This window comes from Monomorium pharaonis, chromosome 2 (genome assembly GCF_013373865.1).
Source record: "Monomorium pharaonis isolate MP-MQ-018 chromosome 2, ASM1337386v2, whole genome shotgun sequence".
Classification (NCBI taxonomy): domain Eukaryota; kingdom Metazoa; phylum Arthropoda; class Insecta; order Hymenoptera; family Formicidae; genus Monomorium; species Monomorium pharaonis.
This window is the reverse complement of record NC_050468.1, coordinates 1,107,615-1,134,145: the sequence shown is the minus strand read 5'-3', so window position 1 is coordinate 1,134,145 and position 26,531 is coordinate 1,107,615. Positions and strand designations below refer to the sequence as shown.

General features: G+C 35.2%; 1 protein-coding gene across 2 annotated transcripts in view; it reads left to right on the top strand.

Annotated features, from left to right (window-relative positions):
- The window catches only part of LOC105831373 (pre-mRNA-processing factor 19), a 210,192-nt gene that overhangs the window by 81,563 nt on the left and 102,098 nt on the right, over positions 1 to 26,531 (top strand). For both annotated transcript variants that reach the window (XR_004962215.1, XM_036282922.1), the window contains exon 7: positions 3,723 to 4,063. Coding sequence is in view for 1 of the 2 variants with exons in the window: in XM_036282922.1 (XP_036138815.1) it covers positions 3,723 to 4,063 (341 nt within the window). In the remaining variant the exon portion in view is untranslated. The remainder of the gene's footprint in view (positions 1 to 3,722; positions 4,064 to 26,531) is intronic.

The window sequence follows — 26,531 nt, the reverse complement described above, 5'->3', positions numbered from 1 at the left end:
AGCTATTTCACGTTTCCTTGTAACGCATTCTTTATGCAGTATAATCGGTTGAGACCATTTAAACTCATAATCACAAGATATCCAGTGTTTACTAATAACGGAGTGGTTGCTAACATTTTGTTATATTGCGTTGGTGTTCTCTGATGCGCGTAGACACGTGTCTCTTAGTTTGACCGATATATACTGCATCACATTGATCACATTCGACTTTATACACCAGTTTGTTTTGTAGGATCTAATAAATCTTTACCGCGTTTAATGATACAATTTAGTTTTTTTAGAATAGTGTAGATTGTTTAATTTTATACTGTTTAGAATACGATTGATATTGTCGCTTAGTCTTTTAATATACGGGATGGCAACGAATTGTTTTAGATTAACATCGTTATTCGTATTGTTACTTTTATCATGGTGTTTGAAAGCTTTAATACGTAAACCAACGTGTTTTTCGATCATATTAGTAGGGTAATTGTTGTTAACTAATATTCTTTTAACTTTTAGAATGTTTTCTGTATGGAAACGTTTATGAGCAAGTAATATAGCTCTATCGACAAGATTATTAATCATGTTAATTTTGTATCTTGTTGGATGGTTGGAAAAGAAATTTATATACCGACCCGAAAACGTTGGTTTACGGTATCAATTAGTAATGAGAGTGCTACCATCACGCATAACAATAGTATCTAAAAAACTAAGCGCATTATCTTTTTCGATTTTATATATAAACTGAAATTGGTGATGATAACTATTGAATACAGTGAGCATATCATTAACTTTCGCTGTCGGTATAATAGCGAAAATATCATTAACATACTTATAGAACATTTTGATATAAAACACTAACTGTATTATACGGTGTGTCTCCAAATCATCCATGACCATATCAGCTAGTATTAGAGAGTGGGGATCCCATTGGACTACCGAAGATCTATTCATATATTTCGCCATTGAATGAAAAACTCGTCGATTCCAATGTCATATTTTGTAAAAATTTTAATCAAATTCGTGCGAGGGCAGCACACACATGCTTATCTTGCTATGTCCTTTTACTATTATATTCGTAATTAGCTTGCCAAAATAAATAATAATACATAGTTTAAAAAAAATTGAAGGTAAATTATTTTTGGAACTGTACCCAAATTAATTGCTAATTGTTTATTGCAAAATTCGGTGACTATGCTAGATCCGATTCAAGAATAAAGTACCCTTAAAAAATCTGTTGCTCAGCGGATTTCTTCCCCAAAGTTTTTTAGGGTACTTTACTCTTAAGTTGAATCTAGCACAGCCACGGAATTTTACAATAATTAGTAATAAATTTTTAACTGATATATTTCGCGAGCAACAAAATCTAGAAACACTTTAAGGAACAAATCCGCTGAGCAGCAAATTTTTTTAGGGTACTTTATTCTTGAGTCGAATTTAGTGTTGATCGTATCGACCGGCCCCGATTAATTAAGTAAGTCCCTCTTGGACAAAGCCGGCCCCGACAGTCACATTTAGTTTGAGAATAGAGCCGCGATTATCGTTCCCGTAAGTAAATGCAATTGTTGTCGTTCAAGCGGAGAGGATTGTAAGTCTCCCACCTATTGTAATAGATTTTTGTAGTTTCCGCATTTTCTTTGTTTGACGATTATTGTTTCCGTTTCCATCGCGTAGATCTGCGAGTCTATCGTGTTCCGCTCACTTAAATAACGCTAATTGTTTCCGTCTGTTACCTTACTCGTTAATTACTTGAAATACATTTTTGTTATTGTTAAACTATTTGAGTTTCGTGTACTACTTTTATTCTGCGATCTGCCCCGCATCAAAATCTCCACACATACGATTTATTTGAGAACCACGTCCTTCTACCGCCTCGAGTCAAGAGCTACCGGCACTCGTAATGCTTCTCTGTTACTGAACTACTGTGTAGCGCGGAATTCCGTGCCTGGCGCCCAAAATATATAAGATTTCGTAGATACCGTCTTCGCGAGTCGTAGTTATCGCTATCGCTGAGAAAGCAATTTCAGGTAGAGTTTCATATATACCGTCCTCGCGGGTTACCGATATTGTTGAGAGAGCATTTTCAAGCAATATTTTGTAGATACCGTTTTCGCGAGTTACTGATATCGTTGAAAAAGCGTTACCAGTTAATATTAGTAGTCGTTACCGATTAATTAGACGTAGTCCCTTTGGACCTGGCGGTTCTCGAGGAAAAACGCGTCGCAAATTTTGGCCACCGAATTTTGCAATAAACAATTAGCAATGAATTTTCAATCGGTGTATTTTGCTAGAAATTCTAAGAAACGCTGTCAATCGAGATCTCTCATTAATTTACAATTTTAAGGTGTTGTGCTAATATACAGTAGCTAGGAATGGTTTTCAAGGGTTAAGGCTGGAATAATAAAATCAGATTAATTAAATCACATTTTTTATTAAATATTATTTTGTAAATATTACTTTGTTATTTAAGAATATACGGAACACTTAGACTATAAATCAAATATTTCATAAATATTTAATGCTATGGAATTTTCCAGAGTTGGTAATGGTAACTAGTTATTGTTTTTGAGAAAAAAACTAATTTAAATATTTCAAGTAATAATTATGCCGTGTATAAGGAATTTTCTCAATCTTGATTATATTTATAACGACCCGTTTTCCTACACGGCCTAACTCGTCGGGATTATCAGGACAAAAAGGGATCTTAAGGCAACAGGTACGGATTTCGATTTTAAAATGAAATTAACGATTTGTTTTATGGTTCGAATATTACAATATTTATAACAACTTTACGTTCGGATGTTTACGTTGTGTATTTTGAGCATATTATTTGCCGATTAGCTGATTCGGGGTGTTTGGTTAGTATTATTTTAGGTCGAACTTTATTTTGATTGTCGTAATCGCGGCCTTGTAGCGAGTTGCACAGTAAGACGGGCTAATGCCGCGAAACGAGCGCCGTAATTGCGCGGTGTCGTGGGGTGAGACGCGTGGCTCGACGTGTTTCCGAGAATTGCGGGGAGATTTCTAAGAAGTAATTGTGTAGACAGGAATGGAACGGATTCCGAGAATGCTTGAAAGAGGCGAAGAACTCGCGATTCCATGCCCGTGTTCTTAGGCAGAGTGAGCACTTGCCGAATACTCAGCGAAGGCTGAAAACGCTTCATCTTACATTTGCCGGTTCAGGAATAGGATAGAAAATAAAATAGAGCCGAGAACGCTCGGATTAGACGGAGAACTTTCTACTTTGGGAAGGAAGTAGATATCCACCAAATCAGACGTGTGGGTATTGGTAGATAAGAAGAGTGATCTTATCTAGTTCCAGCACGGTCTTTTATACCATTTCCGGCAGCGTCTTAGCCTTTTTGGGGCAGGCTTTGTTCTTTCTGACCTCAGCATCCCTCTAATTGGGATGCTGAATGCGTGTCGACAGAGAGCACGCAAGCCATAGTGTCTTAAAGCTAATAGCCATGTTTGAAAAGTTTATGACGGATCGGTATTTGTGCTTTGGTTTGACGATTAGCCGCTCGAGATTGATATTTGTCGGATTTTTGGAGTGCTTCATATATTTAATTGTAAAATTGTTTTAAAATGGAAAAAAGGTTTTATTCTTTTTTTTTTCCTTGCCTCTTTCTGCCCTCCCCTTCTCCTCCTGTCTTTTCTCCTTTTCCTCTCTTTTTTCTTTTTTCTTATTCCGTTTTCTAGTTTTTTTTGTACTTACATTATACTTAAATTGTTTAAAGATTGCGGGACAAGCAGGACAATCATTGACAACAGCACAATTTCATCCTGATGGGTTGATTTTTGGCACTGGTACAGCAGATTCTCAGGTGAAGATTTGGGATTTAAAAGAACAATCTAATGTTGCAAATTTTCCGGGACACACCGGTCCGATTACAGCAATTAGTTTTTCCGAGAATGGATATTATTTGGCAACAGCTGCGGAAGATTCATGCATCAAGCTTTGGGATTTACGAAAATTGAAGAACTTTAAGACGTTACAATTGGAAGAATCTTATGAAGTAAAGGATATTTGCTTTGATCAAAGTGGAACTTATTTGGCTGTTGCTGGAACGGATGTCAGGTAAAATGCTGAATTTATTAGTTTAATATTATTTTAAAATACTGATACTCACATAATTAAGGAGATTTTTAAATCTTTTTACATTAAGAACTTGATCAAATTTTGAAAATAAATTTGTAATTATTCTTTCGATTACACATATTTTTTGCTACTTTAATTATACACAGGTACTAATTTGCATCACGCAACTTTGACAGCTCATAAATTTATTTACATTAAAGCTAATTTAATATTTTTTTTTCAATCAATCGTAAAAAACGGTATCCAGCAGTCAGGGAAATCTGAAAATTAAAAATTGTCAGAGAACTTTATAAATCTGGAAATGTCAGGAAAAGTCATCGATTTTTTCGATTTTTATGGATCTTTAAATTGTTTTACATAAAGAAGAATACCCAGTTTTGATCCCCAAATATATTTTGATGAGATATATATTTTTTGAAATATATATTAGCCTTTGATTTGTGAACATTTGTAGCCGAAGTTAGAGGGCACCAAAATACCATATATTAAGTTAGCATATTTTGCGTTTTAACCAGCATGATGTAAAGCACACTTTACACCTGGACAAGTTTAAGATAAAAATAGTTTTTTACTTTTAATTTCTTTAAAACTTTATATCTTAAGGTTTTTAATATTGCTAATTTCCAAAATTAAATGGGAATTTTAAAGTTCTTGATAGTTTTTTTAATATGGCAGTTTCAATTCCAAGAAAATTATATGTGACGTAAAGCCATTGTAAGAACAAAATTGCCCTCATAACATATACTTAAATTCCGTGTATAACGGTTTTTGAGGTCACTGATTACGAATCTGGAGACAGAATTTAACAATTTTTAAAGTTTAAGATGGCAAACGAAATTTATGAATAATAGACCAATTTATTTTAATTTGAGTATCTAAGAGGTTTTAGAATCGCTGATTACAAATCTGAAATCAAAATTAGAAAATTGAAAATGGCGGATACAATAGCATTGATTATATTCTACACAAAATAATTGTACACGATCAGAATATTCTACACAAATATATTGTACACAAAAAAATTGTACGTGGAAAAATTGTGCACAAGAATTATCTTTGAATTAAAAATTGCACACGGATATATTGCGCGTAGAAAAACTGTCTATTATACAGTTTTTTTGCGCACAATATACCCGTGTGCGATTTTTAATTCAAGGATAATTTTTGTGCCCAGTTTTTCCACGTACAATTTTTTTATGTACAATATATTTGTGTAGAATATTCTGATTGTGTACAATTATTTTGTGTAGAATATGACCAATAACAGTACCAATCCAATATGGCAGACCAAATTTTTGAAAAGTGGTCGGATTTATTTATATTTTAGTATTTGAGTTTTTTTGGGTCATTGATTAGGCAAGACATTGCATTTTGTACAGCAAAAATAAAAACAGTACTAACAAAGTGAATGTGTAAAACCTGCGAAGTTTCTTTGTGTATCACTTACAGAAAATGAACTGTTTCCTTCTTGTCATACAAACATTGTATGACTACAATTTTTGATTTTGGATTTGTAATTATAAATCACTAAAATCTTTAGATACCCAAATTTAAATAAATTTAATTAAAATTTAAATAAATTAAAATTTAAATTAACTCTCCATTTTGAAAACTTTGGCTACCATATTGGATCCATAATTCTGAATTTTTAAATTTTAAGTTTAGATTTATAATCGGCGACCTTAAAAACCTTTATATACGAAGTGTCATAAAAAACGTAAAGAAAAAAAAAAAGTATTCTTTGAAAGTTTAAATGACAGGAGTTAGTTTAATTATAATATGATTAAAAATAGAATGCAGATAAAAAAATGTTTTTGATTTAAAAAATAATGAATTATTCGTTATTAATGCGTAAAGTTGTTCTTGTAAGTATGTTGTCTGCTGTCACCACGAAGAAGTCTCCCATTACAGATAATCTTTTGTGACCTTCATTGGCTGAATTCCATAGACATTTTTAATATCTGTGACCTTTGATTTTGACTTGTAACCTTTAGGTGAAGGTACATTTCTCGACAACAATATCGTCATTAAAGTAACTAATTAATATCCAACTTTAAATACCGATATCTCAGAACAAAAGCTTTGAATTATTTTGTTTAGTTTTGTTTGACTTTTTTTAGAATACGCTTTTATTTGATGCTAGTTTTATTAAAAATTGGGGCTCAATTATTTTCTTTTAGGGCATTCTTTTTTTTTAGTACGCCAACTTTTTTGGTTTTGCTAAAATTTAATTTATATGCAGATGTTGTATATAAGTAGCGTTCGGTAATTCTCATATTTTCATCGTTGTGTTATTCTACTTTAATATATTCTATAGACACAAGAAAAAAGAATTAAAAAATGAATACAAATAATAAAATGGTGAATTATCAAACAGTCTTGTACGACTAAAGTTGTGTGATCGTTAGGTGTCGAATATGATTGCACCAATAATGCAACTAGTATATAAATGGATGCAAAAGAATATCTATTTGTGTTTTTTTTTTTTATGTAAAAAGTGACTCCAAAAATTGCCTGCTTTTTGAACTTGTATTTCGAGCCAAATTGTGTTAAATAAAAGTTTTTGATGAAATATTAACAGAGATATGTGTAGTAAAATCGGCAAAACTAGTGAAAATGCATTGTAGGAGTCTTCATCATATGGAGTCTTACAGTAAACAATGAACATGTTTTAAACATTACATTAATTTAAACACACTTTTGTGATTGGTTCTTTTATGATTGGCTCTTATCTTTGGATCGAACAAATCACCTTTAATTGCTACTTAGCCGCTCAGTGAACGGTTGCGCTACTAGACGCACTAATTTTTTACTATGATTGGTTTCTGCTTCCAGTTTTAAATAAAAACTAAAGGCAGGATTAGACAGTTTGCATGCTGAAAGTAACGCACTTAATGAAAGTAATGAGTGTCATAAGCTGTACAAATTGACCACTCATAGTTAAAAATGAAAAAAAATAATTGGATATGAGCTGCGTTCCAAAATTCACTGCTACTACTTAAAAATTTATAGTTCACGTTACATATATTTTTTATATTTAGTACTGACAGTGTTCACTGTCAGTACTAAAAATAAAAAATATACGTAAGGCTATAATTGTAGAATAAATTTTAAATCTCAAGCCTGTGTCATAGTGTTATATTATGTATTGCAAATACGGATCTAACGTACAACATAATGGTATAAATACTGGTTAATATTGAATTTTCACATATAGAAATAAAATTAAATCTTAAAATAATTATAATATATACTACTAAAAAAAAGGGAACACTTTTTGTATGCCGAAAATTTAGGCTATTTTCAAACCGCTGGAACTCAGCTAAAAATCATTGTAGAAACAAATTCCAAAAAGCGTTTTAAACCTTGAAACTTCTTTCAAGCGCTTTTTGGCAATTTTAGATATCTTTCTTTTTACCAAGGTGGCACAATGATGAAGCTTGACCCGTTAAAATAAAAATTTTTAATGCGAATTTGCTCCGCTGCATCTCGCGTGAAAAAAATCATGGAGAATTTCTATTACTTGCATCTTATAGCGGGATCTTTTCCCTTTATTTTGAGTGATTGTTTATTGCTGTACGATTTTTTTTGACCGAGTTATTAAGATTTTAAGAAAAAATGGTCATTTTGACTTTTATCGCTTGTTACTCTTGAACAGATCAACGTACAGCGCTCAGCAAAAAAGCGTTGGAAAACTGAAAGTTTGCACTTTTGAAGTGCAAACAGCTGCGAGCGCGCGCGTGACAAACCGCGAGGTCTTTACCTTTGCTGTGAAATACGCGCGCGCGCGCGCGCGCGTGTGTGTGTGTGTGTGTGTGTGTGTGTGTGTGTGTGTGTGTGTGTGTGTGTGTGTGTTTACAGCAAAGGTAAGGACTTCGCGGTTCGTCACGCGCGCGCTCGCGGCTGTTTTTTACAACTTCTTAAATGTCGTTTTATGTCGTTTGAAATGCGTTCAAATGTCTACGCCAGGGTCGTCAAACTCCCATTGTCTTATATATAATCCACCATTAGTAACCATCTAAAAGTCTGACGTGAGAAAATATGAACTACGTACCTAAAATTCAACATGGCGTCATACAGTAAGTCACAGAATTACAGCTGATCACAGCAACAGTACGTAAACACTAGTACACACAGAATGACAGAACACGTGCAACACGTAGCAAGCAGTGATAGTTGATTCTTACGCTTAAATTATTCTAGTATTCAGGCTCCTGAAATTCAAAATTAATACTACAGATACAGATAAATAAAAGCTAAATGCCGGTTGTCAAGCGATAACAAATAAATACAATATTTTACACGTTTGTCGAGTATTTTTATCAATATTATCTATATTATTATAAGACATCGTATTAATTTATTACCGCTTGACGACCGACGTTTGGCTCTTAGCTGTTTTCAGCTCTTATTTGCCTGTATCTGTAGTATTAATCTTCTTATTAGTATTACGGAATTACAAATTTTATCAAATACGTACTCGAAATGTAGCACAGCTGAGAATGTGTTGATACATTTATTAATTTTAGTACTTGCAATCACTTACTATAACTTACTATTACTGTACGTGTGTACCAGTATGTACGTACTGTTGTGATCTGCTGTGACTTACTGTATGACGCCATGTTAAATTTTAGGTACGTAGTTTATATGTTCTCATGTCAGACTTTTAGATGGCGTTACTAACGGTGAGTCACATTAAGACAATGGGAGTTTGACGACCCTGGTCTACGCGGCATTTTGAAAATTTCGTATACGAACTTAACCCTTCGAGGTCACACTTCTTTTTTCTAACGTCGAGGTCACACTGGGTGGTTACCACTCATCGTCATTTAAAAAATGCTGTATTTATGAAATTATCAAAAATATGCTAACAAAAAAATTCATGGATAAACTTGAATGTTTGGAAAATGTATTCTAATATTATTTCAGCAAAAATTTAAAACCGTTAGTACCTAAAAAATTTTTTTAATCTTTCAATATTAGAAAAAAGTTTTTACAAAATAAATCATAACTTTTTTAATTTTCAATATTTTTAGCTAAAAATTTAGACTTTTATTATTCATGTATTGTACTTCAAGGAAAAAAATATGTCTTTGACCATTTTTTCAAAAAGAGTATTTATTTTGCATATTGAACATGGAGTATTTTAGTATACTGAAAAACAGATATTTTTGTAAAAAAGTCATGTTACGATAGTATTTACTTGAGCGTCACTTTTTTGTATGTCACGCAAAACCATTTTTCCTTGCAAAATAGATTGCGGTCTACCGCGTGCTCGCAATGTTAGAATGTGTTAATCTAACGTTACATTTTCAAGATCACTGTCCATCTCGTCCACAGATTGCTCTGAATCGCTTGAATATGATTGTTTGAATATGATTTTTCTCGACATCCGAATTAACATTGTTGAAATCATTATGTCCATTATTTTGTAAAATATTTTACATCGGTCGCTACCGTAAATTATAGGCCATTATGCTGCATATTTTCGAAGAATAAATTAACATAAAGATTTTTTAAAAATTCTAAGCATAAGAATCTGTATTATATCATACTTTTACACTTTTTAGACCACATAAAACACAAAAATTCGAACTACTAAAAAACCTTTAGACACAAAAAACTTACACAGAAGTTACACATGGGGTGGCTACCACCCTACCTTGTTTTTGGACAACTGCCAAAAACAAACCAACGCGACTTTCAGTTATAGAATAGTACAAGAGCATAGATGAAACCTTGAATTATCATTAAATGCCGTTACTAGTCATTTTCTCTTAAATCGGAAAGATAATGTGTTGAATTTAAGCGATGGGTAGTAATCACCCAGTGTGACCTCGAAGGGTTAATACTCAACGAGAATCGTCTGTGTGTTAAACATTTGTTTTAAAACCTTTATACGTAAACATTATATGTACACATTAGTATTCACATACATGACGTAATGTTTACAAGTAATGTTTACGTACAAAGAGACTTTGAAATAAAATGTTCAGTACACAAACGACTTTCGTAGTATATTGAGCTTGTAATCATTTAAGAGAAGCCGACTTTCGTTTTTGTTCTCGTGGGAGAGGGAATTTTGTAACAGGGTGTGGAGGGGGAAGGGGTGGCCGAGAAGCTGGAGGGAGAGTGTTATTATTCCAGTGGTAAAGAAGGGAGAGAATAAAGTGGTGGAGGAGTATAAGAGGAGTATCTTTAATGTCCACGATCTATAAGATATACACGACGATATTAGCGGGAAGGTTGAGAGAGCAGTTGGAGAGAGAGAAGGTAATACTAGAGAATTAGGCGGGCTTGGAGAAGGGAGAAGTACCATGGACAATATTTATACGCTAAATTATTTAGTGAATAGGCAGTTAGACAAAACGGGAGGTAAGCTAGTGGCGGTGTTTGTGGATTTAAAGGTCACATTTGATTCAGTGGACAGGAGAGTACTGATTGGGATGATGAGGGAAAAGAGTGTGAAGAAAGGACTGATTGAGAGAGTAGAGGAATTATTGAAAGAAACAAGCTGCAGAGTAAGAGTGGGAGGGAAATTAAGAGAGCTTTTGGATGGCGAGGGGGTGATGCAGGGTTGTCCTTTGAGTCCCTTATTGTTCAATGTTTTTTTGGTGGATTTGGAAGAGATGATGGGGAGGGTGAAGCAAGGAGGAGTGGCACTGAGAGGGAGAAAGATATTTTTGCTAGCATATGCGGACGACTTGGTTTTGTTGGCGGAGGAAGAGAAGGAGATGAGAAGCATGTTGGGGAGACTCGAGGAATACTTAGATGGAAAGGGATTGGAGCTGAATACAAAAACAAAGATATTGAAGTTTAGGAGAATGAGGGGGAAGGTGTGGAGATGGAAGGGTAGGGTGTTAGAAGAGGTGAAGAAACATAAATACTTAGGACACATATTTCAGAGAAATGGACAAGAGGCACAGGTGAAGAACAGGATAAGGAGATGATGGGTCAGGTATGGGGTATAGGGAAGAGAAGCTTTAGGGAGGGGATTGGGGAAGACAGGTATAGTTTTTCGATAAATTGGTATGGACAGTGATGAGTTACGGGGCGGAGATTCGGGGTTGGAAGGAAAGAGAAGGTATAGAGAGAATGGAAGAAAAATTGTTAAAATATGTGTGGATATTAGGGATGAATGGAAGGACACCGGGTTATCTAGTGAGAGGAATTACAGAGAGAAAAGTTGAGAGGCAGAGCGGCAGTGGAATTTTGAGAGAAGATTGGAGAGGGGTGGGGGGAAGCGTTTTAGCAAGGGAGTGTTGGGAGGAAATTAAGAGAAGGAAGGAGGGTGGAAGTTAGAAAGAAGACAGTTTTTTGACGATAGAAGGATAGAATTAAAGGGGAAAGAGGTAAAGGATGAGGAGTGATTTAGCGTGTTGATAAGGAAGGATAAGGAAAGACAAAGAGAGAAGAGATGGGATAGAATTAGGAAGTCAAAATATAACAGTTGGTACAGGAGAATAAAAGGAGAGGAAGTGCCTGGGTACTTAAAGGAGGGTTGGGGAGAGAGTAGATGGAGGAGAGTAGTTAGGATTTAGATTGGGGTGTGAAATAAGGGAGGAAAGATACTGGGAAAAAGACGAAAAGAAGAAATGTAGGTTGTTTGGAGTGGAGAAAGAGTCATGGGGGGTTTGTAGGGATTGGAGCCGAGTGGGAGGGGGGGGCAGAGTTGGCAGGGAGCAGAGGAATGGGTACTGGGAGACGAAGGGAAGGGGGAGGCAGGGATGAGAGAACTGGAGGAGTAGAGGGGAAGGATGGGAGAGGGGGAGAGAGAATGGAGTGAATGGAATGGATGGTTGAGAGAGGGTGAACGGTAAGCGGATTGGTGTGAAAGTGAGGAGAGAAATGAAGGGGAAGTATCAGAATTTCGGATTTAGCCCAAAAAAGTCAAAATAGAGATTTATTAGTAAATATTGTAAATACAAAGGCAATAGGAAAAGGAAGTTCGAGCGTTAAGGCTGCGGATGTGTGTATGGGGGAGGGGGAGGTACGGACGGAGCGAGGGCGCAAGCACTGGGAACGGTGGCTGATGGCCTCGTAGACGAGGGCGAGGCAGTAGAGTCAAGTTTAGAACTAACAAAGGGACCTTACGGGTCATGGGTCATCGATTTTTTTCATATTTATAGGATTTAAAGATCAGTACCCGGACATCAATTTTCTAAAGCAGTACGATGCGCTTCTCAAAAATACTCGAGAAAATCGATTTTGAAGATTTCCGATATCTTTAAGTACAGAAAATTTTGACCTATTGTCAGAGCCGCTCATAGCCAAGCGCACAGAGCTCTAGTTTAGTAAGCGCGAAGTCGCTGGTTCGATTCTCGCTCTGGCCCCAATTTTTTTTAAATAAGTCAATGGAGTTTTTTTAATCCTATATCTTAACATTTATCAAATTGAAATGCTAATTAATTATTAAATATTTATTTGTTATTTTTTAAATAAAAATTAACATCTTTTTATTTTTAATTGCCATGTGCTTGAAAATGCGAATATTTATAATAAATTAAAATTTGGAAAACGTCATATTGTGGAAAACGTCTTATTGTTAAATGCAAAAATAATATGTACAAATAATATTCGGTTATTTTATCGCTTATATTTTACGCTGTATCTTTAACACGTTAGTCGGAGTTTACAAGTTGAGTTTATTGTAAGTCGATCCTGGTCGATCCCCATTCTTTCGCATCTAGTCGTGAACAAAGAACAGCCTTGCAAAAAGTGGGAGAAGTAAGAGTTCCGAGAGAGCAGATGCTGTGCTATTCGTACTTTACCGTTAAATAAAAATAAAGAGATGTTAATTTTTATTTAAAAAATAACGAATAAATATTTAATAATTAATTAGCATTTCAATTTGATAAATGTTAAGATATAGGATTTAAAAAAAACTGCATTGACTTATTAAAAAAAAATTGGGGCCAGCGAGAATCAAACCAGCGACTCCGCGCTTACGAAACTAGAGCTCTGTGCGCTCGGCTACGAGCGGCTCTGACAATAGGTCAAAATTTTCTGTACTTAAAGATATTGGAAATCTTTAAAATCGATTTTCTCGAGTATTTTTGAGAAACGCACTGCTTTAGGAAATTGAAGTCCGGGTACTGATCTTCAAATCCTATAAGTATGAAAAAAATCGATGACCCATGACCCGTAAGGTCCCCTTGTAAGTGTAGTTTGTAAGTTAATGCTTAAGTAGTGTTATGAGTGACACACTCATAACGATAAGGTGTCAGTAACACGATGACGTAAGTCGGTCAGCTGCAGTCAGCATCGAGCGCATCGCGCGAGGTTTCGCGCAATCCGCTCGACAATTAGCGCAATGCTCCTTAGACAGCACTTGCTGTCTAAGCAATAATTTGGAATACTGACCGATTTACGCCCTCACGCAATCCTCCCCTTCTTTCGATCCAACTACTGAATTATCGGATATATAAACCGGCGAAAGAAGGTGAGGATCGGGTCAATCCGAAGTAGACAAACTAAGACTACACACGACACTCTGCTTTGCGGGGTCGTGTATCGCCGAGATAACTTATACTAAATATACAACCACGACACTCTGCGTTGCGGGGTCGTGGACAACGAGCTAATAGACGCGACACTCTGCCTTGCGGGGTCGCGATCTACCCATTGTAACTGAATACAAGAATAAAAGTGTTCAAGACAAATAACGGTGTATGTGACGAAATACCTTCCTCGCGAGATCTCTGGCAGCGATCCCAAATCGTACTCACAACGAGGGGTACAACAGTGGTGGCAGCGGTGAGGATTTGCACTGCCAAAAGGAAGATCCAAGAGGAACCAAGCGTCACCGAGCAATCAGCTGTACAGGCCAGGAAGCCAGCCACGCCGGAGCGTACATAGCGCGTCATCGATAAGAGTGAAACTCGAGACGACGCCGAGACCTACCGCGACAAGGCTCAGCTGATCGCCGCACCATGCAGCTCATCGTACTTATGTAAGTTCGACAAACATTAAATTGTAACGCGAAACAAGCGTAAGACGACATAAAATTGTAACACGAATAAAGCAAAATATCGGTTGACCCCCGGTAACTGCAATTACCGTAAAAGAAATAGCTAGGATAGCTGCTGTAATTCAAAGGCATACGCACTAGCGCAACGCGACATACGCGATATTACAAAATAAGCCGTAACGCGAACTCAGCACGCACGCTTATAACCAAACGTAAATGTCCACCGAGTAAAACATTGACAATATGGACACACGTTCATTAACGGGGACAGACGTAGCGGGACGGTCGACACGCTCTCCGTTACATGCGTCACCCCGCGTAATCCGGGAAGAACCCGAAGAAAAAGCACAAGAGCTTCAGGACTCACACGAGCAAAATGGAAATACACCGGCAACGCCACAAATAAATAGGCGACCGATATACCCCATGGAGAACATGCTCCATGAGCTATTAATTGAAATTCGCAAACTTCGTTCTCAACTTGGAAATCGAAACGAAGTCCACTCCCCGCCGAGGAAAATGGCCAGGAATACGCGACGCCTTACTAGCCACACGCTAGATCCTTCACATGGGCGATCGTTCAGAGATTTACGGCACCAGCACGGATCACACATCCAATATTCAAGCTTAAAAGAAGCACAAAATATAATCCCCGAGATTAATAAGACTTCGAGGGATTGGACAACTCAACATTATGAAACAATCGCAAAAGCAAGCGCAGAAGGAAAGGTCAAGGGACCTAATCCACGAACCAATGGACACAAGAAAGAGGTCCAAACTGAATCTCAGCAGAATAATTATAAACCGACTCCCCAATGCGAAAAGTGCGGGAAAACTGGTCACAATGAACGAGAATGTCGAAACAGTCGACATGCCAAACAGTTTAAATTACCGAGACCGAAAGGACGCTCTCGCGTAAATACATTAAATTACGCATACTGCGATTACTGCAAAAAATCCGGACATGCCCGGAACAAATGCTGGAAATTACACGGGCACCCTAAAAAAGAAGGTGACCCTTGGCCCAAAGAAAGAGCCAAAGACGATATAAAGGCTGAAGCTAAAAATAGCAAAAATAAGAATAAAGAAATTAAAAAGTCAAAATGCTCGGAATCAGCGAGCAGCAACAGCGATGAGAGCTCGAGCGATGACTTGAGTTCGGCGCACACAGCCGCCGCGTATCAAGTTACGCATGTAAAGCGAGACGCACACAAAGATAGCGGACTCGACTTAGTCACACTTTCAATACGAGAGACCAAATCAGGCAAAATCGACATGTTATTCGATTCCGGAGCCACACTCTCGTTAATAAAAGTAAAAAATTTAAAAGGCGAAACCAAAATACGCCATGAAAGAATAGCCCTCGTTGGAATAACAGGCCACAAGGTCTACACCATAGGAAAAATACAGGCGACAATAGAGCTAGGCAAGCATAAGATAAAACATCCGATGTACGTAGTAAAGGATGATTTTCCGCTAGAATACGATGGCATCCTAGGATTAGATTTCCTACGAAAGCAACAAGTAACGTGCGATTATAACCAGAAAAAGTTAACGATAAGAGACGTTACTCTGAAATTCAAATCATATCAACAAACCGTGTTAAAACCTCGCAGCGAAACAATTGTAAGGGCCGTGACTAGTCGAAACAAAACTGGAGTCGTACGGGCCCAGGAACCAGCCCCAGGGGTTTACATTGGCAGATGCCTTGTAAAACCAAAAAATTTTTCATGTCCGATCAGTGTAATCAATACCACTGATAAGACAATACGGATCAACACACCGGTCGTTACTGTAGAGGATTTAAGCGAGAAAAATCCTCACGAGGTTTACACCGTGATCGCTGAACCAAAAAACAAATCTCACCTCCCTCGGAAGGAGCGGATTTGACAAATGCTACGAACGCAACACCTCAACTCAGAGGAACGGCAGGCCCTCCTGCGCTTATGCGAAGATTATCAAGACGTCTTCCATCTGAGCGGAGAACCCCTGTCTTGCACGGCCGCCGTGCAACACGAGGTCCACACGCGCGCTGACACGGCACCGGTAAACGTACGGCCGTATCGCCTCCCCACCAAGCACAAGGAGGAAGTAAATAATCAAATGAAGCAGATGCTCACGGACGGAATAATCAGAGCAAGTACAAGTCAGTGGAATGCACCCTTATTAGTGGTTCCCAAAAAAGCTGACTCAAGCGGAAAACCGCGACTACGGATAGTCATCGACTTCCGAAAATTAAACGATCTAACGATCGGCGACTCGTTTCCATTGCCCAATATCGAAGAAATTTTGGACCAACTAGGAAACGCCAAGTATTTTACTACGATAGATTTAGCGTCAGGGTATCACCAAATACCCATGGCAGAACGCGATAAGCAAAAGACAGCGTTCTCCACCCCATATGGACATTACGAATTTAATCGAATGCCATTTGGTTTAAAAAATGCACCTGCAACATTTCAGAGGTTGATGAACTCAGTTCTCACGGGAATGCAAGGGCTAAAATGCCTTGTATACTTAGACGATATAGTTATTTATGGCTCAAGTCTGGAAGACCATAATAAACGTCTAAAGGAAGTACTACAGCGCTTACGAAAAGCCAATTTAAAACTGCAGCCGGACAAATGTGAGTTTCTGCGGAAAGAAGTAAATTACCTGGGACACATAATCTCAGAAGAGGGAATCTCCCCTGATCCCGCCAAATTACAGGCGATAAAAGATTTCCCGGCACCTCAGAAGGTGAAAAACGTGCAATCTTGCATAGGGCTCGCCGGATATTACCGAAAGTTCATCAACGAATTTTCGAGGATAGCTAAGCCGCTAACTAAGCTGACAAAAAAGTTAGAAAAATTTGTATGGTCCACGGAGCAACAGATTGCTTTCGACATACTAAAAGAGAAGCTAATGACCGCACCGGTACTTCAGTATCCTGATTTCTCAAAAGAATTCAACGTAACAACGGATGCCTCCGACTACGCAGTAGGAGCCGTACTGTCGCAAGGACCGATAGGCAAAGACCGCCCCATAGCATATGCGAGTCGAGTGCTAAACCGTGCAGAACAAAACTATAGCACAACAGAAAAAGAATTACTGGCTATAGTATGGGCCGTCAAGCATTTCAGACCGTACATATACGGCACTAAGTTTAAAATTATCACTGACCACAAGCCCCTTGTATGGCTATTCAGTGTGAACGACCCTGGATCGAGATTAATCCGGTGGCGTTTAAAATTGGAAGAATACGATTACGAAATCGTACATAAGGCCGGACGCGCGAACGCAAACGCCGATGCGTTGAGCCGCAACGTGAAACCAGAGGTTCACATTACGGAGACGGCTGATAAAATGCTCGCGTTAGACAAAGACGGAGAGCACAGCCAAATACACACGAGAAACGAAGAAAACGAAACTAATGAGACCGTGCAAAGCTACACGGAAGAAGAAAAGCGGCAAATATTACACGAATACCATGATGCACCCACCGGAGGGCATCAAGGGGTCGAAAGAACCCTAAAAAGAATACGGTTAAAATATAACTGGCCCGGAATAACGGCAGACGTAGAAAAGCATATTAAAAAATGCGAACTCTGCCAGAAAAACAAATTATCTAAAAGAAACAAGATACCGTTAGTAATTACGGATACCCCCAGCCGACCATTCGAAAAATGCGCTCTGGACATCGTAGGACCACTGACAGAGACAGCAAATGGAAATAAATACCTGCTAACGTTCCAAGATCACCTGACAAAATTCAGCAAGGCGATGCCGATTCCAAATCAAGAGGCAAACACGGTAAGAAAGGAGTTTGTCACAAAGATTGTCCTAGAATACGGTACACCTGAATGTATCTTGACAGATCAAGGGACAAATTTTACAAGCGAAATCTTCAAAAACGCGTGTAAGCTACTGAAGATAGACAAAATCCAAACCATTGCTTACCACCCTGAGAGCAACGGCACCTTTGAGAGATCGCACCGAACATTAGCGGAATATCTGCGGCATTTTATAAATAAAGAGCAGACGGACTAGGACGAATGGATCCCGTATGCAATGCATACGTATAATACTACCCCCCACACGGCGACTGGATTCACTCCGTTTGAACTAGTTTTCGGAAGACAAGCCGAACTACCGACAGCCCTGAGCAGACCTCCGAATCCTACGTATAACTACGAGGATTACGCACAGGAACTGCGAGAAAAAATAAGGGCAACGAACCAGATCGCGAGGGAAAAAATTAAAAAAGAAAAACAAAAGGCCAAGAAATATTATGATAAAACTACTAAAGAAATAAAATACAAGATAGGAGATAAAGTACTCCTGTATGATGAGGCTCTCCGCCGCGGGAGATCTAAAAAACTAGACGCAAAATGGACGGGACCCTACGTAATCACTGAGAAACACTCAGACGCAAATTATACAATAAAAAAGGGCAGGACGTCAACACGTGTACACACAAATAGACTAAAACCGTTCATAGAAGCATAATGAAAAAGAAAGAAAGTAAAACCGAAACGAGGAGAATACCTCAAAAGAAGACAGAAACAAATTTTATAATAGGGCACCCAAAATTAAACATTCTATTTTGCGCATAACTCGTCATTTAAGTCAAAAGAAAATTTTTTTTACGAAAGATTGTATATACGACATCCGACACCTTGTAATGTAATTATTGTAATTATTATTGTAATTATATATAGTTTATAAGCGTCGAAAAAACGAAAATTGTAAACAATCTGACGACGCGATATAACTATAAGCGAAAAAGCGAAAATTCAGTACCCTTATTTTCTTTTTATCAGGGGGGAGGGATGTTATGAGTGACACACTCATAACGATAAGATGTCAGTAACACGATGACGTAAGTCGGTCAGCTGCAGTCAGCATCGAGCGCATCGCGCGAGGTTTCGCGCAATCCGCTCGACAATTAGCGCAATGCTCCTTAGACAGCACTTGCTGTCTAAGCAATAATTTGGAATACTGACCGATTTACGCCCTCACGCAATCCTCCCCTTCTTTCGATCCAACTACCGAATTATCGGATATATAAACCGGCGAAAGAAGGTGAGGATCGGGTCAATCCGAAGTAGACAAACTAAGACTACACACGACACTTTGCTTTGCGGGGTCGTGTATCGCCGAGATAACTTATACTAAATATACAACCACGACACTCTGCGTTGCGGGGTCGTGGACAACGAGCTAATAGACGCGACACTCTGCCTTGCGGGGTCGCGATCTACCCATTGTAACTGAATACAAGAATAAAAGTGTTCAAGACAAATAACGGTGTATGTGACGAAATACCTTCCTCGCGAGATCTCTGGCAGCGATCCCAAATCGTACTCACAACGAGGGGTACAACAGTAGTTCTCCGTAAGAAGGCGGTTAATGTAGAGCGGAAAGAAAGAAAAAATTTGTAAATTTGTAAAATTGTAATCCTAAGGGAAAGCAATAAAAAGACTACTACTACATTTTAAGTTTAATACGTTTATTAAGTTTAATACGTTATTTTTATGTAAATTTTAAATCGCTTAAACGGGCTTGATGATTAAGTGATTAAATGATTAAAATCAACCAACGGGATTATAGTGAAGCAAACAATTGGCGTACCCAGCTTGCATTTTTTTATATTTCCAAGACTATGTTATTCTAATCAATAAATATCTATACAAGAATACGATTAATGTGGCTTGGATTTAGTTTTACTATCTATCAGTTTTTGCTTCATTATCTATTTTATTATTGATAACGTTTTTATTTTTAAAATAATTTTTAAACAAATTTTATAGGATTTTTAATTCTTTTTTTCAAATATACACTGGCGCAAAAACGAGACAAAAATTTTGATCGAATTTTTAGGCAATCTTAAAAATGATGCAACTTTACGAAAAATTATTCAAATTACATGTACTTTTTTTAAATTAAAAGACAAAGATTCTACTTTGAGAATCCCTAGGCGAAAGTTTGATTTGTTAAGTGTGAAAAGGGCCGATTTTTTAAATAAAATTTTAATTTTAATTTTTTATGTATGAGTATGTGTGTATTATCTGAGCAGGCTGCTAAAATGGTAAACATGCTGTTGACTTTACTAAAATTGGCATGTTAGCTATCCGTTATATTCAGATCAGTAAGTGCAAATTTCCACCGATGAATTTCAGAGCCACATGATGTGCAAAATCCGACCGTCAATCTCTACGTGGTGCATATTGGGTCACTTTGATGACGGCGATATGATTGAGTTAAGCACGAATAAATTTAATGTTCAATATCATATTAATACTTAAAATTCATGATATTTAAAAAATACCATATTTATTCGCTAAAATATCCTAAAATGCAGTGCAAATTTTAAACTTGTGTGCAATAAAAAAAAACGTATCGATATGTTTTTTTTAATTGTTTAGAAAAGAATGAACTTTAAGTATCTGGATTAATATTAATAAAATTTTAACGAGAAACTTGTGAAAAATGATAACAAACTTTTTTTAATTAAAAAAAAAACATGTTTGGTTTTTATGCGATATAAAAAGTTCTTACTTTACAAATCAAACTTTCGCCTAGGGATTCTCAAAATAGAGTCTTTGTCCTTCAATTACAAAAAAGTACATGTAATTTGCATGATTTTTTGCAAAGTTGCATCACTTCCCGGGAAAAAATGTATATATCTAATTATATATAATTTTGTATAACTTTGTAAATCTAATTATGTATGGATTTCGACCTGATTTAATTAGATCTAATTAGATTTACAAAGTTATACAAAATTATATATAATTAGATATATACATTTTTTCCCGGACACAGAGAAAAGTTTTTTCGGATTTAATAAATTTTCTTAAAAAGGATTCGTTACCGAAGCTAAACTTTAGCCATGACAGCTAAGATGTGTCTTTAAGACGCAATAAAAAATACATGTCCCGAAAGCTCACTACGATAGCATAGGTTGATCCGGTTTCTGTCACCGTGAGTGGTCTGCTTATGTAGCCTTTAGAGTGTAAATTGCATTAGGAGAAAGGTGCCGCGTGCATCGCCTAGCGGCAATCCGCGAACTATATACTTTTTAAATTTGTATAATATATAGAGTCCGACCGAAACCACTTTTTTTTTGTTTCGGCCGAAACCAAAACCGAAAACCGAAACTTTTGAAAAAATTTATAAAATATTATATATATATAACTTAAGAGATTGTTGGAAAAATGTATATTTAATATTTAAGTATTCTGTTATTGAATAAGCTTTTTATCAGTTATTAAATAAGCTTTTATTTACGAATGTATTAATACTTTATTATTTATTATATTTTATTACAATATAAATGTAATTTTTACAAAAAACAAAAACATCTTTTAAAAAGTCAACTTTTTAATAGAAATTATATTAGATACATTGCATAGTATAACAGTAAAGTTATACATCACAGTTTTATTATTTAATATTATATTAAAACTTAATAATCAAAGTTAAATAATTTTATGTTGTAACATAAAAATAAAAGTTTCTCGGCATTTTTTCTCAATAAATTACGGCGTCTATCTGCATAAATCTGCCCACCAGAGCTAAATAGTTGTTTGCTTGCTACAGAAGTCGGCGGAGCTGATAAATATTTATTTGCAGTTTTTTGTAATTGATTGAATGAAAACGGATAAGAGATAAGAGATGGTGCAACCGCTGGCGGCGCTGGCGTCGATGTCAGCCGACAGTTTGGCTGACACTGAAATTTACTCTTAATTTCGGCCGAAACCGATATCAAGCCGAAATCTTGATTTTTGGCCGAAACTAGCCGTAACCGAAACCGAAACCGAAATTTTGGTCGGACTTTAATAATATAGAATGTTAGGAATTTAATTACATTTACCATAATTGTGATTCCATTTATTGTATACAAATGGTTAATTCAATTGACTATATCTATTTGATATTCTACTACATTATTATTTTAAATTATTATAATTTTTATAGTAAAATTTTTACTTTGTTTGGCACAACTATACATATATAGTTATTTCTATTATTATTTACACTAACATTATAGCAATAATAACTATAAAAATGATATTTGCAACTATAATTATTTTACTATGCAATTACAATCGCAAATACTAGACACTTTTTTCTCAGTGTATATGCACACATAATTAGATATAATTATGTTTTTAAATACAATTAGATCAAATTTTTAATGGGTCCTATTTAATGGATCACATTTTTGTGGTAAATATGGTAAATTAAAATATATTTTAATGAATAGAAGATTTATTTATACTTGTATTCATTTACATAAACATTCTTATATAAAATATTTTATACATGTATAAAAAAATATTACTCAAATTTTGTAATAAAATAAATTAGTATTAATTAAAAAAAATTTTTAATTAGAATTTGTCTGAAATTATAAAATATTATAAATTATAAAATTTATAATATGCAATAGAAATTAATTTTCCCAGATAGCACAGAGAGTTTAAAAAGAATTCATTTTGTATGTCACCAATTATGTCACCAATTATGAATTCTTTTTGAGATCTTTTTTATAAAAATAATTCTTTTTGCATCTCAAAAAGAATTCATAATTGATGACATATTATTGAGTTCTTTTTGAATCTCTGTGTTATCTTTGTGCTATCTCTGTGCTTTAATTATGTGAACGATAAACTCTGTATACGCGCGCATACATATATGAAAATAAAATTACTTATTCTATAATATAAAAATGGTATTTTTATGCAAATTTAATGCAAACACATTATATATTTTTTAATCAAACATAAAAGTATATATATAATTATATCTAATTTGATACAATTATATGCCAATTTGTATATAATTTAAATTGGAAAAATTCTAATATAACTTTGAATAATATGATATGGAGTTATACATATTTTGATATAATTATATATAATTATTTAGTCAAAAAAGAATTCTAATATAATGCTGTATAATTTAATATGGATTTATTAATATCTTGATATAATTATATACTACTCAAAAAAAAATAGGGAACACTTTTTGTATACCGAAAATTTAGGCTATTTTCAAACTGCTGCAACCCAGCGAAAAATTATCGTAGAAACAAAATCCAAAAAGCGTTTTAAAGCTTGAAACTTCTTTAGAATGCTTTTTGGCGATTTTAGTTATCTTTTTTTTATCAACGTGGCACAATAATGAAGCTTGACCCGTTTAAGCTTGACGAGTTTAAAATGAAAACCCTTTATGCGAATTTACTGCGCTGCATCTCACGTGAAAAAAATCATAGAGTATTTTTGTTACTTACATTTTAGAGCGGGAACTTTTCCCTTTAATTTAAGTGGTTATTCATTGTTGTACGATTTTTTTTGACCGAGTTATTGAGATTTTAATAAAAAATGGTTATTTTGACTTTTATCGCTTGTTACTCGTGAACAAATCAACATACAGCGCTCAGCAAAAAAGAGTTGGAAAGCTGAAAGTTTGCACTTTTGAATGCTGTTATCAATTTTTTCACAGATTTACTTTTTCTAACAACAAATTGCGTTCAAAGATTACGTAAAAAATCGCATATTTTACGGTTTTTATTTAGTTTAAGGTACTGTTGTGAAGAAAGATTCAATCACAATCGCTAAAGCAATTTTATAGTACGATTACTCCCTAGTAATAAACACTAACGTTCATGAAATAAAACATTTGTATTCCACGTATTTATCATTCTTGAAATTGCTGAAATTGCTTAAAACGTTTTTTCAAGAATTTTTCTACACTCTTTTGATCAAGTTACAAAGTCAACCTTACATTTCTTTTTAAATGACGCTTACCGCCGGCATTAGCGTTATCCAATGTGCACCACGTGGAAGATGCCGGTCGGATTGTGCACATCGTACGCGCGCGCATGTGCGTATGTATGTGTATGTGTTTCACAGCAAAGGTAAGAACCTCGCGGTTCGTCGCGCGCGCTTGCGGCTGTTCTTTACGACTTCTTAAATGTCGTTTTATGTTGTTTCAAATGCGTTCAAATGTCTACGCGGCATTTTGAAAATTTTATATACAAGTTCAATACTCCACGAGAATCGTCTGTGTGTTTGTTAAAACATTTGTTTTAAAGTTTTTATACATAAACATTACATGTAAACATTACGAGTACGCACTTACTCACATACATACCGTAATGTTTACAAGTAATGTTTACGTACAAAGAGACTTTGAAATAAATGTTCAGTACACAGACGACTCTCGTAGTGTATTGAGCTCGTATACGAAATTTTTAAAATGCCGCATAGACATTTGCCTGCAACAGAAGTTGCACAAATAATAGCACTTCTTAAAGGTTTTTGCGTGCGTTATGTAGTGCATCATGTTGGTGTGTCTATCTCTGTAGTAAGTAGAGTTTGGTCACGATATCAAGACACAGGACGTTTTACAAGACCGAAGACAGTGGTCGTTGTCGAATAATTACGATCTGACAAAATCAAGACACTGTTTGCTACGCTTTGCAAAGACGGACAATTACTGCAAAAAATATTCGCAATGAATTTCATTTACATAACGTATCTAAACAAACGATTCGTAATTGTTTAAGAGAAACCGAGAATCGTCTGTGTACTGAACATTTATTTCAGTCTCTTTGTACGTAAACATTACTTGTAAACATTACGGTATGTATGTGAGTAAGTGCGTACTCGTAATGTTTACATGTAATGTTTATGTATAGAAGCTTTAAAACAAATGTTTTAACAAATACACAGACGATTCCCGTGGAGTATTGAGCTTGTATACGAAATTTTCAAAATGCCGCGTAGACACTTGAACACATTTAAAACAACATAAAACGACATTTAAGAAGTCGCAAGGAACAGCCGCAAACGCGCGCGTGCGATGTGCACAATCCGACCGGCATCTTCCACGTGGTGCACATTGGATAACGCTAATGCCGGCGGTAAGCGTCATTTAAAAAGAAAAGTAAGGTTGACTTTGTAACTTGTCAAAAAGATGTAGAAAAATTGTTGAAAAAACATTTTAAGCAATTTCAGCAATTTCAAGAATGATACACACGTGGAATACAAATGTTTTATTTCATGAACGTTGGTGTTTATTACTGGGAGGTAATTGTACTATAAAACTTTGCTTTAGCGATGTAATTGGATCTTTCTTCACAACAGTACTTTGAACTAAATAAAAACCGTAAAATATGCGATTTTTTACATAATCTTTGAACGCGATTTGTTGTTAGAAAAAGTAAATCTGTGAAAAAATTGATAACAGCATTCAAAAGTGCAAACTTTCAGCTTTCCAACTCTTTTTTGCTGAGCGTTGTACGTTGATTTGTTCACGAGTAACAAGCGATAAAAGTCAAAATAACCATTTTTTATTAAAATCTCAATAACTTGGTCAAAAAAAATCGTACAGCAATGAACAACCACTCAAATTAAAGGGAAAAGTTTCCGCTTTAAGATGCAAGTAACAAAAATACTCTATGATTTTTTTTACGCGAGATGCAGCGCAGTAAATTCGCATAAAAGGTTTTTATTTTAACGGGTCAAGCTTCATCATTGTGCCACGTTGGTAAAAAAAAAGATAACTAAAATCGCCAAAAAGCATTCTAAAGAAGAAGTTTCAAGCTTTAAAACGCTTTTTGGATTTTATTTCTACGATGATTTTTCGCTGAGTTGCAGCAATTTGAAAATAGTCTAAATTTTCGGTATACAAAAAGTGTTCCTATTTTTTTTTAGAGTAGTGTATCTATTTATTTACTTAAAAAGTAATTTTAATAAAATGTATAATTCAATATGGGGTTATAAATATTTTGATACAATTATATATAATTATCCACTAAAAAATATAATGTAGCATAATTCGATATAAAGTTACAAATATTTTGATATAATTATATATAAATTAATGTATAAATTGATCTTATATGTAATTATATATAATATGATATAATTATACATAATTAGATATAAACTTTTTTCCCCGGGTTTAAAGATTGCCTAAAAATTCTGTTAAAATTTTTGTCTCTTTTTTTGTGCCGGTGTACTTGGCTAATTGTATTGATCTCGTATCATTTTTTAATGCGTTTATGTACTTGACATACCTTTTTTATCTTTGTAAAGTTTTTGATAGGTTTTTGATAAGTTATTATTTCTTCATTACTTTATTTGTACAAACAATTTCTATATTGCATAACATTAATGAGCCATTGCGTTTTAACGACGCGGGCACGCCAAACTTTTAATTCACAATAATCCCGTTGTTTGATTTTAATAATTTAATCACTTCATCATCAAGCCCGTTTAAGCGATTTAGAATTTACATAAAAATACAATAAATATATTAAACTTGAAATGTTTATTGCATATAATTATTGAGTAATTGCATTGATAACATTTTTATTTTTTAAAAATAATTTTTATATAGATGTTTATTTTTCAAATTTCTTTAAGTCTTTTTAAATATACTTGGCTAATTGTATTGGTCTTAAATTTATTTTTGAAA